Below are 17,483 nucleotides of genomic sequence, written 5' to 3'. Positions count from 1 at the left end.
AACCTCTTTCCGCCCGAGGCTCTCAGGGGCCACATTCCAGGGGTGAGCATGGCCAAAGGCAAAAGGGGTGGGATCAAAATACCAGAAATATCCACATATTTTAGCTTAAAGCTCTTTCTAAGCCTTTGGAGAGACATTTCATCATGGTGGTCGATGGAAATGGGAAACCACCAAATGATACATGGTCGGGGAGAGGGGATGGGGCCAGGGGAAGGAGGCATGGCCATTGGGGGAACCTCTGAACACCAGATTGGGATCCCAGGAGTGCTGGATTGGGACCCCAAACTTGAGGTTCTGCACCCCTGCTTCATGGGGAAGTCATATTCAGAGGCCTACTGCATCTGAGCTTGAGAGTTTTATTTAACCATCATAGCTATTTATTTATTATTACATGTATACCCCACCATTTTCCCTTCAATGAACCCAGGGCAGCGTGCATGATCCTTCTCTTCTCTATTTTATCCTCACAACAACCCTGTGAGGTAGATTAGGCTGAGAGTCAGTGACTGGCCCAAAGTCACTCAGTGCGCTTCATGGCCGAGTAGGGACTAGAACCCGGATCTCCCAAGTCCCAGTGCAACACTACAACTGCTACACCACAGTAGCTCTCCTGACACAATAACCCTGATGGACCTATTCTCCGTAGGGAACGGACGTGGCTCAGTGGCACAGCACATGCTTTCCACACAGGAGGGCCCAGATCCAATCCCTGGCATGTCCAGGGAGGGCTGGGAAAGAGGTCCCAGGAGAGCAACTGCCAGTCAGCGCAGACAGTGGACCAATGGACCGACTTGGTAGAAGGCAACTTCCTATGTTCCATGAATTTGTCTCATCCTGGTTTAAAGCCAGCTTAGCTTGCAGCTATCTTTAGCTTACGCTTAACCACAATTGTTAAGTCCTTACATTCTGACATAAAAGACCATTTTTAATACAGGGAACAGTTTTTGAAGGAACACCTCCTCCCACATGAACCTGCCCACCCACCGCGCTCAGTACCAGAGGCCCTGTTGTGTGTCCCACCACTTTCAGAGGCACAATCAGTTGGGATATGAGACAGGGCCTTTTCTATTGTGGCACCTGGACTGTGGAACTCTCTCTCTCTCTCAACACGTTCAGGGCCTTCCTACATGAGGCTTTTATCCCACACCTTTACTGAGGCATTGCTTCCATATTCTTTGCAGGATTAAGGATAGCTCCTTTACATGTGTTTTTCATGAGGGGTTTCTTTGCCTTTCTATACGTTTCATTATATAGCCACTAGATGGCACTGTGGTATAGCAGAATTGCAAAATTACACATTTTGCAATTGCAAAATTCCCCCATTTCTAAGTAATACAAGACTTTCCTCATTAGGAGAAAGATGTGATAATGGTTGCAACACAGGAGAGGCCCTGGAGGATGACAACATTGTGTAAAGGACCCGCGAACTACCATGAGTGAGCAATCATGAGCCTCAGGTAGAAAGACTCTCAGTGGGCTGCCTCATGTTTAAGGGTCAAGCAAGTTGCTAAGATCCTTTTTATTTCGCCCAACATTTAGTGTGGGTTAAAGAGTGTTGGACCAGGAGTGGAAAAACCCAGGTTCAAATCCGTGCTCAGCCATGTCACGGGGAGATCCTGGGCCAACCACTATCTCTCAGCCTAACCTATCTCCCAGGGTTGTTGTGAGGACAAAATGGCCAGGAAGGACCACATATTCCACCGTGAGCTCCTTGAAGGAAAAGTGGGATATAAATGAAATGAATAAATATTCTACTCTGGGTTTTATTGCATGAAATTGATTCTAGCAATTTGGATTGTTTGCACTGCATTAAGCACTTTATGAACTTTTTTGTTAGCAGTTTATTTTATTTTATAAAGAAAAGTGGGCTGCACATTTTTGAAAAAGTAAATTAGATAAACCAATTTAGGATTTTAAAAAAAACACCCTTGATTGTTTGTTTTCTTTTAAACTGGTTTAAGGCTGGCATTTCTAAAACCTAAGACAGTCCAATGGGTGTAATCAGGAAAGGAAAACAAAGTTATCGATTTCCCCTGCCACATCCAGGCGCTCAGACGTTATTCAATAAAACTCCATGCAAGGCCTCCGCCAGGCCTCCAAGGAAGGTAAAAGATTCTCAAGGCCTTCTTCATAAGTCAGGCCCCACTGAGGAATTAAAAATGCAGCAGATACAAGCGCGCACGCATGCTCATGCACACAATTACAGATCGTGCAGCGACCGAAGCTGTTCCCCTACCGCTGCGGCTGTACTTACTGGCAATCGGAAAAAGCTGGCTTGTAATAAAAAGGTGGGATTTTCGATTCGTACTTTGCTTTCGACGCATTGTTTCCTGTGGAAGCCATGAACTGCAAAGAAGAAGAAGAAAGAAGTTTGGGTTTCTTTAAAAAGAGAGAGAGAGAGAAACATGCCATCCAAAGTCTTTAATTCTACAGAACATATTTGAATGGCCAAGATCTTTCTCAGCAACATCCCCAGTTACGCAACAGACCACACTGCAGATTTAAAAATGCAGATCTGTGTGCAAATTCCTCTCTCCTATTTAAGGGCTGAGAAGCAAGTTGCTGAATATGGGAGAAAACCTCTGTGCATGGTTCTCTGATCAGCCATCAACTTTTAAACACACTGTTATGGTCACCCCGTTTCCCAAGTTATAAGATGTACCAGTGTCGCAATATTTACCCGAGTTTGGCTTCCGTTAGAACAGGGGTGGAAAACATGTGGCCCTCCAGATGTTTTGGCCTACAATTCCCATGATCCCACACCATTGTCTATGCTGGCTAGGGCTGATGAGAGTTGTGGGCCATCTGGAGAGACACAAGTTGCCCACCCCTGTATTAGAAGGTTACTGGAGGCTTATTGGCTTTTGGTAATATGTGCATGGATTAAATAAATCTAATGCCCAAGTAATGCCCAGAGGCACCTATTTAGTGGATTGTTTCTAATTGGTTCATCTAACTGTTTAAATCAATTAAACGTTTCAGCCTTTATAAAAATGAAACAAACCCAAAGAATAGCTCAGAAATAGCTGAAAGGAAAAGATGTACATAGACCTCCCGATGCACATTAGGACACATGTAAAGAGATGGTGCTGAAAGGTGATTTATTAGTTATTTACAGAGCAATCCTGTGGTCCCCGGGAGAGTGTTGCAGGGGTCATAGGATACGTCTGATTCCCCCTCTGGAGGCTGTAGACACTTCTACAACCTCAGGAAGGGGAATCCAAGATTTTGGATCCTTGCCCGCAGCAAAACAGTGACCCTGGAGAACCTTGTAGATGTCATGAAAGGGGCATTCCAGCGGGCAGGGAGGGAGTGGAGAGGAGAGGCCAGGATCTTCAGAATCCTACAGCCTCTCCATCATCAACCAGGTAGGCCAGCTAGACAGGCTGAAATAGGGATGTAATAGAAATCCATACCAGTATCAAAGAAGTTTGGATTCTTATGAATCTGACCTGTGGATTCCACAGTGGACCAGCTTTTCCCCAGTCAGGTGGATTGCACAGACTTTTGGACTGTTTTTCTAACCTTCTGAAATTTCGCACAAATTTAGTAATAGAAAAATATGCAAAATTTTAAAAAAACAGCTTGGACTGCACATTTCCCCCATAGGCAAAAGCGTGAAAATTCACGTTTGGGGGGCTTTGTGCAAATGTGAAATTGCGCAAATTCAGAAACTTTTTTTAAAATTCTGATTCCATCGATGTGCAGACGACAGAACAAAAGGTGCTTGACAATCCATGAAATGCAAATGGAACATATTTTTCACAATTAAGCTGAGAAACTCGTTGAGCTGAAAGTTTTATTTTTAAAAAGTAACAGAGGGCAAAGTCACCTCCATCCTGCCATCTTGCTTCGCTCTTGCCAGCTGGACATAGGATAGACAGAGCCTTCTCATCTATACGATTGGTCTCTTAAGAGATTTATATTCCACTTTTCTTTCATCATGGACTGAAGGCAAAGTGCACAGGGGTCTCCGATCCAAGCTCAGACCAACCCCATACCTGCTTAGCTTCAGCACGGTGGCTGCCGCTTTCCTTTGGTAATCTAGCGGCCTTGGAACCAAGCAGGAAGCACCTAGGGACTAAGCTACATCTCCTTAGGTCGAATTGCATCCTGCGATTTCTCCAGCAAAGCATACAGCAAGGTAGCCTGAGCGATATCATTCCATGACACAGCGCAGACAAGAAAAGACAGCTAAAAAGGGCTTTTATCAGATCATTGTCCATTGAGGCTGCACAAAGGGCTGTCCCACCATTTCGCCACTGCGGCTGCACTCGGAGGAAATTTGTGGGAAGGGATGGAACAAAAAGCTCTCATCTCATGTCTGGGAACATCGATCTATCGATCTTCACTACTTTAATCCCACTCATCAGCCAAAAAAGGCTCCCAACATGGTTTGCAAAGATTAATAATGAGGCAGTACCTCCCCACAGGCTTACTGTCTAAAAGACACAGCACACAAGGAAAAGGGATGGGGAAAGAGGAAGAAAAACACCTAATACCATACGGTGATGCGGAAAAGCATGGCAGAAGGCAACTAGAAGGCATGGCCAGTACCAGTGAAATTGGGCAAACTGCTGGGGCTCAGCGTTATTGGAAGAGTCCAATAAGCTTAGTCCTTGGAAGAGAAGAAGGGGAATTAAGGACTGTTGAAATAATCAAGCATATTCTCTGTTCAGAAGAGAGAGGGGTTTAATTATCTGACCAATCAACTAGGATTTCTCACATCAGGTGACAGCCCTACTTTCCTCTAGGTAACAGTACTCCTATCATGCTTGCATTTTCCCTGCATTCAAACTGCAAATATTTTGTGTTCGGGGGAAAACGCAAAGTTCCATGTACATACAGGAATAGTAGGTGGAATGTGGCTGCACAAGTGGCAAGGGTCCTACTGGACAGTGCCTGTGACATCATTCGTGAGGACAACTCCCCTCTGCATGCACATGCCATTTTTTAGCCTTTTATGAAAGGTTTTTTCTTGTTTAGGGTGGTGGCAGCAGCTTTCTTTCCCCCCATCTCAGGCAATGGAAATACAAAAGCCAAACCCATCCAAATGCAAGTACAACATTCTTTCTGCTGGACACAGCTTGGGAAATACACAGGGTAAGGAATTGGCTCTCAAGCAACCGCATTTGGGGCTATCCAAGGCCAATATCAGCTATATGAAAATAATTCCCTCCATTTCCGATGTTCCAGTGTGAGTGCTGTTGCTTATGTGGCCAAAACAGCACTACCCACAGACAAGAGGGAGGTATCAGCAGGTTTGGGGAAACCTCAAGGTTGGCAAAAGTACAAAAAAACCTGACTGTTCTTGGGGCAGGGCTGAAGGGAATGGAAAATTGGAGGGGGAGAGAAAGGAAGAGAATGCAGTGGCTGGAATCCTGAACAGTGTAGTGGTAGCATCCACTCCACACTGCAACATTTTGCCACAAACCCCAGTTGTATCTCTTTAATACCATTTGAGGGATAGATGAAGTAGAAAAACAACTTCCTCGGGTTTTAAAAGCTGCAGCATCGTTTCCCTCTAGCAGGAGAAGCACATACCTCAACTTGCACATTGTCCCATTCATCCAAACGGACGGATTTAACTTTGCTGACACGTGGGATGTTGCGATGGCTCCCGGAACAATTTAAACAGATGAACACTCCCAGAGTATGGGATGCCCAGTCCGGATCTGCAAGACAAAAGGAAATAAAATAAATTAAAACCCCATGGCAGCTCAATAGTGTCAAACTCTTAGAAAGGGGATGGGTGAGCCCAGTGGAGGCTCTGATGTCAGCGGGGTGGTGAATCTGCTCCGGGTTTCCATCAGAACCTGTCAGAACTCTAAAGGAGCTATCCAAGGTGCTTGGATAGCTCTTTTAGAGTTCTGACAGGTTTTGGTGGAAACCTGGAGCGGATTCAGTGCTCCACTGATATTGGAACTACCAGCATCCACTGGGTGAGACAATGTGGTGCAGTGGTTAGAGTGCTGGACTAGAACTGGGGAGATATGGGTTCTAGTCTCCACATAGACATGAAACTCACTGGGTGACTTTGGGCCAGTCACTGACTCTCAACCTAACCTACCTCACAGGGATGTTGTGAGGAAAGAAATGGGAGGGGGAGACTCATGGATGCTGGGTGAGCTCTTCAGAGGAAAAATGGGCTATAAATATTTACAAAGAAAGAAAGAATAACCAAGAATACAAGAGCACACTAGAGCTCAGAAAGATGTTGTGACGCAACAAATGCTCAGCTGGAACAGGAAGCCCTTTTATACTCTTTCCTGTCCAGGAGTATCCAATGGACCAGAGTGGGCAGAGCCAGGGGTATTTCACCAAGAGTCTGCCACCTGCAGTTCAGCAATTCACCACACGGGGAGCCGGTACATCTCCAACAGCTCAAAACCACTATATTTCACTGGCAGGAGAGCCCTGTCCAATCTTTGTATAATGAGATTATACCCGTTTTCGGGGGGGGGGGGGGACAGACTGCCTCATTCCATTGCCAAGAGTTCAGAAGCTTTTGTGTCAATTGCTGGCTCCTGTCGCTTAAGCAGCTGAACGGCAATTCGTCCCCCTAAGATCACCATGAAACCACACACAATCACGCTTCTACACGCCTAAACATTTTCAAGGTCAGGACCCCAATTTTGCAGCGACGGAGGGTGAAAAGGAACCACACGGCTCCGATGCTTCTGGTTAATGGGAAACCTCTACCTCTCTGCTCACAGAGCGCAAGGGGCGCTCAGAACAGAGAAGATAATTAAATACTCCGTAAAACAGGATCCCTACAAAGCGCTAATAACAATCTGGTGTGAGAGGCGTCACCAGTCAAGGTAATTAACTCAGGAGAACACATATCGGAACCAGGTGGGCTCCCACCGCTGTACACAATTGCAGCTTCCAGCTTTGCAAAGTGTCATATCCGCAGGTCATGAATAAGCATTTGGGAAGAGTAATTTTGCATTGCTACACAAATCAGAAATATGAGGGTGGGTTTGGGGAGCTAGCAGGGCCAGGCCAAGATACTTTGCTGCATGAGGCGGAGGACCTCCCCCATTCCATGCAGGATCAGCGTCAAGGGTAGGCATGGCTGGGCACCTGCCGAGGGCCCACACCCCAGCTGCAGCCCACTGAAAAGAGCCCCCTGGACTTCCTCCTCCTCTTCACCCTTGCAACCTGCCTGGTCACCTGCCTCTTGCTCTGGCCCAGCCAATGGTGGTGTTGAAAGGGAGAAGCAGGAGATGCCGCGGCCTCCTTCCTCCCTGGCTCCCTGCCTGTCCAGCAAGCAGGTGGTGACAACAATGAGGAAGAGGAGGAGGGGCAAGAGCAGCTGATGACAATGGTGGTGAGAAGGGGGCTTGCTGAGGGTGTGGGGGACCATTGAAGGTGTCTTCATAGGATCATAGAAGAGTAGGGTTGGACAGGGCCTACCAGACCATCCAGTCCAACCCCCTGCTCAATGCAGGAATCCAAGTCAGAGCATCCCTGACAGATGGCTCTCCGGCCTCATCTTGAATGGCTCCGGTGTGGGAGAGCCCACCACCTCCCTAGGGAATTGGCTCCACTGTCGTATTGCTCTAACAGTCAGGAAATTCTTCCTGATGTTCAGCCGGAATCGGGCTTCCTGTGACTTGAGCCCATGATTCCGCGTCCTGCACTCTGGGATGATCGAGAAGAGGTCCTGGCCTTCCTCTCTGGAACAACCTTTCTAGTTCTTGAACAGCGCGATCATCTCTCCCCTCAGTCTTCTCTTCTCAAGGCTAAACATGCCCAGTTCTTTCAGTCTCTCCTCAAAGGGCTTTGTTTCCAGTCCCCTGATCATCTTTGCTGCCCTCCTCTGAACCCTCTCCAGCTTGTCTGCATCCTCCTGAAAGTGCGGTGCCCAGAACTGGACACAGTACTCCAGATGAGGCCTAACCACTGCTGAGTAGAGGGGAACTAGTACTTCCTGAGAGCTGGAAGCTATGCTTCTATTAAAGCAGCCAAACATAGCATTTGCCTTTTTTGCAGCCACATCACATTGTTGGCTCATATTCAGCTTGTGAATATGAGCCAACAATGGCCAGGAAGTCTTGCCCAAGGGCCCTCCAAAACCTGGAGCTGGCACTGATTCCATGTATAAACACCAACCCAACTGGCAGTCGAATCTTAGTGTCAACATCGGTGACACTGCCCCTGCATCAGCTAGCATCTGGGCTGCAAGCCGGGGTGCACAGCACACACGGCTCTGCCTTCCAACACCTTGCCGCTCCCCAGCATCTGCCATCTGAGAGAGCCACCTCACTCTGCCTCATAGCAGGACCAGCCCTGAGACCAAGCACTGTCCACTAGTGTCAGGGCTGAGCTGTAGGCAGCTGTCAAAAGGAGCTGGGAGGCAGATGTTGGAGCAGGAGGCCAGATCTGAGACCAGGAGGCAAGGGACACAGCATTGTCCACTAGTGTCAGGGCTGAGCTGTAGGCAGCTGTCAAAAGGAGCTGGGAGGCAGATGTTGGAGCAGGAGGCCAGATCTGAGACCAGGAGGCAAGGGACACAGCATTGTCCACTAGTGTCAGGGCTGAGCTGTAGGCAGCTGTCAAAAGGAGCTGGGAGGCAGATGTTGGAGCAGGAGGCCAGATCTGAGACCAGGAGGCAAGGGACACAGCAGGGCCAGGAAGACCTCTGTTGCTTGAGCAAAGTCGTAGCCAAAACAGAAAGTCCTTTACAGCCCTTCCTGTGTAGGAGAGGGCCCATAGCCAACCTAGGTAGGTGGGGCCAGTTCAGAGCCTGAGATTACATTATTACTCATGAAGATACTGCAATGCATTTCTGGCGGCTTACCACATAAGGCGGGGTTCTTGGACCCAGTTGCTCTTGAGAAGCGACCAGAGTTTGGGGGCTGGTTCACACATTCGCATTCGGATTTCAGAACATCACTAGATTAGATTAAGATGTTTTTGGCCGCTCCTTGGGGGTGTCATGATGAGCACCTGCATGTCAGAATTTAACACGACACCACTGCCCCCGAGCCTGCGGATATCCCTCTCTAGCGTGTGGGTGGTGCCGTTTCGGCTACGTAAGAACTGGCACTCAGAGAATGAGTTTGCTCTTAGATGACAAAGAACAAAAGAAAGGCTTTGCTGGATCAGACCAAAGGCTGATCCCGCATCTGGTTTTCCCCCAGATGCCTCCTGGGAAGCCCACAAGGAGGATTTTAGGGCACAGAGCAAGATCTCCCCTGAAAACAGTGGCAGTCATACGGATGAACAGAGGTGCACCTTACACAGGTCCGGCCCTCCCATTAGGCAGAGTGAAGCAGGCGCCTCAGGCAGTAAATGCTGGGAGGTGGCTGTAAGAGGTTGGAGGAGAAACTGTGTGTCAGACAGTTAGTGCTCTGTACCCCTAAGTTAGCCTGCTGCCTTCAGGTGCAGTGGAGGATGCTGTCCCATCAACAATGTTGTTGACAGAGTCATCTGCCAGTCCCATTGGCTATTGTACTTGGAATGGGAGCGGGCGCCATCTTGTTCTTCGTCTCAGGCAACAAAATGTCTTTGGCCAGCCCTGAACTTATACCACAGTTTGGCAAATCCATTTCATTTCTCACTCTTTATGTCTTCCAGAATGCCTGAATGATACAATTTCCCTTCCTTCCTTCCTTCTTCCCTCCCTCCCTCTCTCCCTCCCTCCCTCTCTCCCTCCAAATCCCATCTCTTCAGTGTCCCCTTCAGCAGAGGAGAAGTCAGGTAATTTCAGATTCTGGAACTAACTGTCTTACAGCTGGGGGACTTTCTTTAGATCTTGCTGTGTGTTACTTCAAAAGGAGGTGAGTGGGGGCCCTTCTGCTCATCCTGCTGAGTGGTGCCCTAGGTTTCTGCCCCAAAGTCCTGCCGTGACGGCACCACTGCCCTCCAGCACAAACCCCCGGCTACCGTGCCCTCCTGCAACCAAACCTCAGCACATGTAACCGAGAGCCTAACAACATGTGATGCTAGTGACATGTTTAAACAGGCATGCTTAACCTGGTCACTTTTGTTTTGGAGAAAAAAGCAGTGCCCCCCTCCGCCCCCGCAGTCTGGAATGTACACCCGATCTGTATCGGAGCCCTCATGCCAGTTTTCTACTGAAATCACCCTCTCCCTGGCTGCTCTTTGCCCCCGGTGGGGTGCCAATTCTGCTGCAACTCTACATTTGGGCTGTGTGATCCGATCACACCAAGTGCAGAGATGCAACGGAACTGACCTGTCTTCCTGACCCCTGCTGGGGGAAGCGAATGGGAAGGAGGCAGCAAGGTTCGAGCAGCTAATCATGCAGAGATGCAGCGGGCAGCCCCCTCCATCTGTGAGTTATTTGGGGCCCACGGGAGCCTTTTCAGCATTTCAATCACAGCCCGTCTGGAGGCACGCTAAGAGTTCTCTGTCCCTGTCTGTTGCAGCACAACATGGCTGAGTACCTGCCATTCTGTGAGCTTTTCAAGTTCACTACCAGGAAGGCAAGGAAAAGCTCAACGAGGTCATAACTGCAGTGGGATTCATGCTGTGCCCTGCAGGATGCTGCTCGCGTTCGCTTAATAAGGTTCTGCAGCAGTATCAGCAGTGGGGAAGCCACGATACTGGAGCACAGCTGCAGTGCAGGACAAAGAGGAAGGCGACTCGGGGTTCGCCAAGGCTTACCCTGATCGCTAACATTTACGGTCAATGATACATGCTCGGGGCAGCCCCACTGAGACTGGGGGGGCTGCTTCATGCTTGACTGCAGCCCATTTTTCCCTCGTTTTTATGGACATTTTTATTCTGCCCTAAGGAGTTCAGGACAGTGAACACCGGCAGTGAAGAACCTCAGGACCAAATCTGGCCATCTTGGGGGCCAAATCTGGCACTTTAGGCCATGATCCAGAAGGCCACGCCCTTCTCCTAGCCCCACCCCCTTTCCCCAATCAGCAATCATTTGGTGGTTTTCCAGCTCTTCAGTAGTTCTCCTCCCATCCTAAAAGGTTGACATCCCTCTCCTAAGGCTTAAGGCTTTTCTACATGAAGCCTTTAATCCGCACCTTTACCAAGACTTCTGCTTCCGGATTCTTTGAGGGATTAGGCTCGGCACCTTTACTCATGTTTTTTTCGGGGGGGGGGGGGGGCTTTCTCTGCCTTGCTATATGTTCCATTACACAACCACTAGGTGGTGCTATGCTAGAGTGGAATTGCAGCTATGCACCAGGCTTTTATAATGCCATTAAGAAAAATACCAGACTTTCCTCATGGGGGGGGGGGGAAACGAGATAATGGTTGTAAAGCAAGGGAGAGGAGGGTCCTTTACAGCATGTAAAGGACCCACAAACTACTACACAGTGCATAAACTATGGAATTTGCTTCCACAGGATGTGGTGATGGCCACCAATTTGGATGGCTTTAAAAGGGGGTTGGACAAATTCATGGAGGAGAAGGCTATTGATGGCTACTAGTCCTGACGGCTATGTGCTCCCTCCAGAACCAGAGGCAATGAGTCTATGTACACCAGTTGTTGGGGAACATGGGCGGGAGGGTGCTTTTGCACTCATGTCCTGCTTGTGGGTTTCTGGCTGGCCACTGTGTGAACAGAATGCTGGACTAGATGGACCCTTGGTCTGATCCAGCATGGCCCTTCGTATGTTCTTACCGTGAGTGAGGAATCATGAGCAGACAATAAAGCCTCAAGTAGAAAGGCTCTTAATTACTGGCAGAAAAGGCTTTAAGCTAAAATATGCTGGTATTTGTAGCCCTGCCCCTTTTGCCTTTGGCTCCACCCACCACTGGAATACAGCCCCCAAATGCTTCTCTGAAATGGAATTCGGCCCTCGGGCTGAAAGAGATTCTGCACCCCTGGTGTGCATGGTACTTGCCCCTTTACACCATTTTATCCCCACAACAATCCTGTAAGGCAAGTTAGGCTGAAGGCCAAACCACATGAGACATTAAATGGGTCACCTGCAGTTGCGGGAATCTTTTTACAGTTGTCGGTGACAGCCACCAGAGAAGGAGGAGGGGGATCCTGATCAGAATGGGGGCATGCCACAGTCCCGACAAAAATCCCACCCACCTGAAAAGACGTTATTTGACACGGGAAGGAAACATCCATTGGTGTCCATGAAAGCTTCTATCATAGGGTAATCACAGTGGGTGGGGTGGGGTGGGGTGGGGTGGGGTGAGCTGTTGGGACCATGCTGTGGGAAGGAGAGGGACATTCCCCAGGTACCATAGCCCCAATCCTGATCACACGCGCACACGCGCACACACCCCCCGTGGCGCCATTTACATTTCAAACTAGATACACACAATGCCAAACTGTGGGTGAAAAAGTAGACCCATTGAAGTAGTACTTACTTAAAGCAGACCCGTTGAAATGAATGGGCGTTAAGTTAGTCGTGAGTAAGGCCTGTTCATTTCAATGGGTCTACTCTAAGTAGGACTCGTGTTGGTTTTTGCCCTATGCGTTTAATGTGTCACATGTATTTTTACAAACCCTGGTGTTCCCCTGAACATGCTGATACCTCCGGCACTCATCATCTGAGTTCGCTTTTAGGGGGACTATGGTGAAGAAGCAGTGTCTAAACGCTGGGAACCGCTCATATTCAAAAGACGACTAAGAGTGCAATCCTATCGGGATAGTCAGCACCTCCAAACTCGGAGATGACTGCCGATCCAATGCAGGGCAGGAGCAGCAGAGGGGATCATCTCCTCCGTGCTTCGGCCGCCCTGCATTCGCAGCTAGCAGACGCCAGACGACATATAGGAAGCGTTGGAATGGCGCTTCCGCTCTCCCTGCCCTGGCCCACCCCCAGGAATGCCCCATTTGCACCACACTCCTCTTACCAGCACGGAGCATGGGACCGATCCGCGCTGCCTACAAGGCAGCATGGGAGGCGGTGGAGGTCGGTTCTCAGGGAACCAACCTCGGAACACAGGCTCCAAGGTCAGTTCCTGGGAACCAACCTATCCTATGGCCATTTAGTCGCTGACTAGAGGCCATAGGATTGCGCCCTAAACTCTCATCCACCTGTTCATAAGCATAAATAAGTCTTTGCCTTTTGCAGTCACACAGGATCTCCATGAAACATTCCTCCTTGCCACAAAGCGATTTATAAACTTGCCCGGTCATCTCTTATAAACTTGCCCAGAAACACAGCAACCAGTGAGGCTTTACAGAAATTAACCATTTTCATGCATTAGCTCCAAACGATTAGCATAGACATGTATGATAACAGTCAGGCTAGTATAATAATTTGTGAGTTAATCAGTTCCAAGGACACACAAGCACACACACAAAACATTTGACCTGCAGACACAAATACATTTTCACAATGAATCCAGAAATACTCTGGAGAAGACAGAAACATCCTCCACAAACATTTTGGAATGCTAGGAGTCAGGCTATTATAATCATTTGTGGGCTAAGCACTTTCAAGGATTACACACACAAGCACACACACAAAGCATTTGTTCTGCAGAAACAAATACATTTTCATGATGAATCCAGAAATACTTTGGAGAAGACAGAAGCAACTTCCACAAATGTTTTGGAATCCTAACAGTCAGGCTACTATAACCATTTGTGTGCTAATCTCTTTCAAGGATTACACACACAAAGCATTTGTCCTGAAGACACAAATACATTTTCATGATGAATCCAGAAATACTTTGGAGAAGACAGAAGCAACTTCCACAAATGTTTTGGAACCCTAACAGTCAGGCTACTATAACCATTTGTGTGCTAATCTCTTTCAAGGATTACACACACAAAGCATTTGTCCTGAAGACCCAAATACATTTTCATGATGAATCCAGAAATACTTTGGAGAAGACAGAAGCAACTTCCACAAATGTTTTGGAACCCTAACAGTCAGGCTACTATAACCATTTGTGTGCTAATCTCTTTCAAGGATTACACACACAAAGCATTTGTCCTGAAGACACAAATACATTTTCATGATGAATCCAGAAATACTTTGGAGAAGACAGAAGCAACTTCCACAAATGTTTTGGAAGAACCTGGGAAGCTGCTTAATACCAAATCAGGGGATTGGTCCATCTAGTTCAGTATTATCTACACCAACTAGAAGCTCCAGGATATCAGATAGGAGTCATTCCCATCTGTACCTGGAAATGCCAGGGACTGAACCTTTTGGAAGCAAAATATGTTCTCTACCAATGAGCTATGGTCCTTGCCCTAAAAATAAAGTAAGACTGTAGCCCTTGTGGTTGTGCACAAAGGACTGATTTAAATAAGAAGCTGCCTTGTACTGGATCAGGCCATTGGTCTATCGGCCCCACCTGGAGATGCACGTGATTGGCTCTGGGACCTTCTGAATACAAATCATGCATGCTACACTACCCTAAAGAAACAAATCTGTGTAATTTTATTTTTATTAAGCTTGGATTATTTGTTATTTTTTAAAAGATACTCCACCAACAGCTCACTGTGAATTTAAAAAAGAAAGAAAAAAAGATGAGGAGCAAAGTCCAGCAAACCATGTCGCTATCAGAGGTCATTGCCAACAAAAGGCACAGAAAAGCTTTTATTATTATTATTATTATTATTATTATTATTATTTTTCTCTCTCTCTCTCTCTCTCTCTCTCTCTCTCTCTCTTAGCTAGAGCAGGAGCACTCAGCAACCAAGAGAGCCAAAAGACTCCACCTAATTTTTATAGGAAAGGCGAGGCACAGCAAATGCAAGGCCACATGATTTGCAGCTGACTGCGGAAGGTCCCAGGTTCAAATCCCACCACTGCAAGTTAGAACGATCCGGTTGACAGGTCTGAAACCACAGACAACTGCAGACAAAGCAGACTAACCTAGCCCAACCTGGCACCCTCCAGGTGTTTTGCATTACAACTCCCATTATACCTGTGCCATGCTGTTTGGGGATAGTGGGAGTTGTAGTCTGGTTGGGGCAGGTCAGGAGAGACCATTTTAGGCTACATGGATTCAATGGGTTGACTCACTATAAAACAGCTTAATGGGCTCACTTCTCCTCAAGATCCCTCTTTCTCCATCTTTCTTTTTCTCTCTCTCTCACTCTCAATCTATCCTTTTGTTTTCCTTCTTGCCCTGGCCAGATCTCACTGCCTCTGCCTGCCAACTCCACCACTTTAAGCAGGCATCTCCATTACCAGGATCTAATCTGCACTGCAGTTCACAGCACACGAGTCCCAAAGTAGCATCTGCTATGACATCACCACCATCAACTCGAAAGAGAGAGAATGGGGAGGGGTCTCTGAGCAAAGAGGCATCTCCCTAGCTCTCCTCATTTGATGTGGGGGGGGGCGGGGGGGAATCCCAACCTCTCCCAGTGGCAGGAAGGTTGCCAACTTTTTAAAAAATGCACCTGTGCCTTTTAAGCCTATTTGGCCAGCAGACGTTGGCAGCAGATAACAGACAACCTCTCAATTTCTGCAGGTCCAAGGGGTGGACAAAAGCACAGAACTAGGAGAGGCAAGGGAGCTGTCTTTTGGGTTTCCCCATGAGAAGTTGGCGACCTTAGCTGACGCCCGTCACATCTGTAATGGGCAAATGGACTATCGGCCTCCTTACACAGAATGAAGACAGTTCTTGACTCGAAGGACACCCTAAAGAGACCTTTCCCCACCTAATCACCCTATGCTTGAATTATTGAGGATCAGTGGGACACACACACACCATTCAAGAATCCGGGATTTCCGCCTCCTGCAAGATATAATATGGGATGACTCTGTCACCTGCCTCCATACTCTTCTTGGGGATGTATTACAGGGGTGGGCACCCCCTTTTCTCCTGGGAAGTTTTTGTGGTCCATTCTTGGCTACAGAGAGCCCCCCCCCCCCGCTTCCTTGTCTGAATACCCAGTACAGCAGCTGAGAGCTTTTTCCTAAACACCAAGCCAGGACAACAGGCTACGGGTTCCTCTTTCCTTTCAGCGGCCTTCCCCCAACCTGGCACACTATAGATATTTCAGGCCAGCACTCCCATCTGCCCCAGCATGCTGGGCTAACAGTCAGGGGATACTGGGACTTGTAGTCCAAAACAGCTGGAGGTCACCAATTGGAGGAAATGTGGACTTTGACCATCAGTTGCAACAGCTTAGCAGGACAGAGGAGCAGGATGGAGAAACGGTGGCAGGAAAGGTGGGGGGGAGGATGGGGGGCGTCACCCTTCACCCACCCCCAATTTACAACCCTATGGACTCAAACACTGATCCACACCCTTTGACACAATGAGCCCTCCTGAGCGCCCAAAGCAATTTGATTGGGATGTGGGGGGGGAGCAAACAAAAGTTGAGGGGGCGGGAAGAGGCTTTGCTATCAGTGGGGGGGGGCGGGGTTGCATAGCCAGGCTAAAAATTCTGCGGGGTGGGCACCCAAAAGTAGGGGCGCCATTCATCTGCTCTGCAGGCGTTTTAAAGACAAAATTGCAAAGTGGGATTTTTAAAAGCATTATTTGTAAAAAATAAATTCGGGGGGGCAGAGAAAATTTAAGGGAAGCCGCTCCCCGCCCCCGCCCCCCCCCCGCCTACAGGCTGGGTGTGGAGAAGCAGAGCAGGTGCATGTCCCGCAGCGCACGCCAGGATGCCTCTCTCCATCCTCCAGCGCGGGGCGACCGACCCCACCCGGGAAAGGACCCACCCAACTCGCGCCCCCCCGCCCAGCCCCCTTCTTACCGGGCGCATCGCAGTCGGCACACACGTCGTTGCCCTCTTTCTGGAGCAGCGCGAGCAGCGCTTTCCTGTTCCTCTCTTTCGCCATGGCGGGGGCTGATCCTGAGCGGGGCGGTGTGCGGGGCGCGGGGGGCGGCAGCTCCCAGTCCGCCGTCCGCCCCTCTTCGGGCTGGTCCTACGCGGTCTTCATGGAGCGGAGAACTGCGCTGGGGAAGCCGGGGTGGGGCGGGGGGGTGTCGGAGGAGAGGGCTGCAGAGGAGATGGCGGGGGTTGCTTCATTTAGAGACCCCCCCAGCCCGCTCCGGGAAGGGGGCGCCTAGCAGCACTTGGGGTGGGGGCAAGGAGGAGGGGGCTGTCCCTTGGCCTCCCCGCCCTTCAGCATCTCTCTTCCCAGGGCCGCGCCGGCAGCAGCCCCGCTTTGCACGGGGGAAGGTTCCGCATTCCTCCAGCCCGAAAGAGCCTTCTGCCTCGGAGGGGGCAGAGCTCAAGAACATCCATCCAACTCCCCCCCCGCCAGCAACGCTTCCCACAACCGCCTCCCCCAAGACCAGAGTTTGGCCCAAGGGCGACCCCCAGTGGCCGCCGCCGCTTCCTACAGACGGGTGTCGTCGAGGCTGCAGCGGCTCCCACAACTTCATTTTATGTAGGGCGCGATCCTACCCGTGTTTAGACGGGGGGGGGGGGGGAGTCCTACAACTCCCAGCAGCTCCGCAGCCAGATGCTGGCAGTTGTAGGGCTTCTTTCCGCCTAAATATGCATAGGATTGGGCCGTAGGTAATTATGTCCAAATTGGTGTCTATCTAGAGCTATCTATCTATCTATCTATCTATATATTAGCATATGCAAATAGTGTGCA

General features: G+C 49.1%; 1 protein-coding gene across 2 annotated transcripts in view; it reads right to left on the bottom strand.

Moving 5' to 3' along the window:
* The window catches only part of ADAP1 (ArfGAP with dual PH domains 1), a 90,718-nt gene extending 73,570 nt beyond the window's left edge, over positions 1 to 17,148 (bottom strand). The window contains exons 1-3 of one of the 2 annotated variants that reach the window (XR_014785527.1): positions 16,631 to 17,084; positions 5,545 to 5,675; positions 2,255 to 2,346 (exon numbers count right to left, since the gene is read on the bottom strand). Coding sequence is in view for 1 of the 2 variants with exons in the window: in XM_084818342.1 (XP_084674468.1) it covers positions 2,255 to 2,346; positions 5,545 to 5,675; positions 16,631 to 16,715 (308 nt within the window). In the remaining variant the exon portion in view is untranslated. Of the gene's footprint in view, positions 1 to 2,254; positions 2,347 to 5,544; positions 5,676 to 16,630 lie in introns of both variants that reach the window. The other variant, XM_084818342.1, reaches the window with a different exon arrangement.
* Between the last annotated feature and the right edge of the window lie 335 nt (positions 17,149 to 17,483).

Source organism: Heloderma suspectum, chromosome 12 (assembly GCF_057233095.1).
Source record: "Heloderma suspectum isolate Gila_16-S chromosome 12, 16-S_ref, whole genome shotgun sequence".
Classification (NCBI taxonomy): Eukaryota; Metazoa; Chordata; class Lepidosauria; order Squamata; family Helodermatidae; genus Heloderma; species Heloderma suspectum.
The sequence above is the reverse complement of the archived record's forward strand: the minus strand, read 5'-3'. Positions and strand labels throughout refer to the sequence as shown.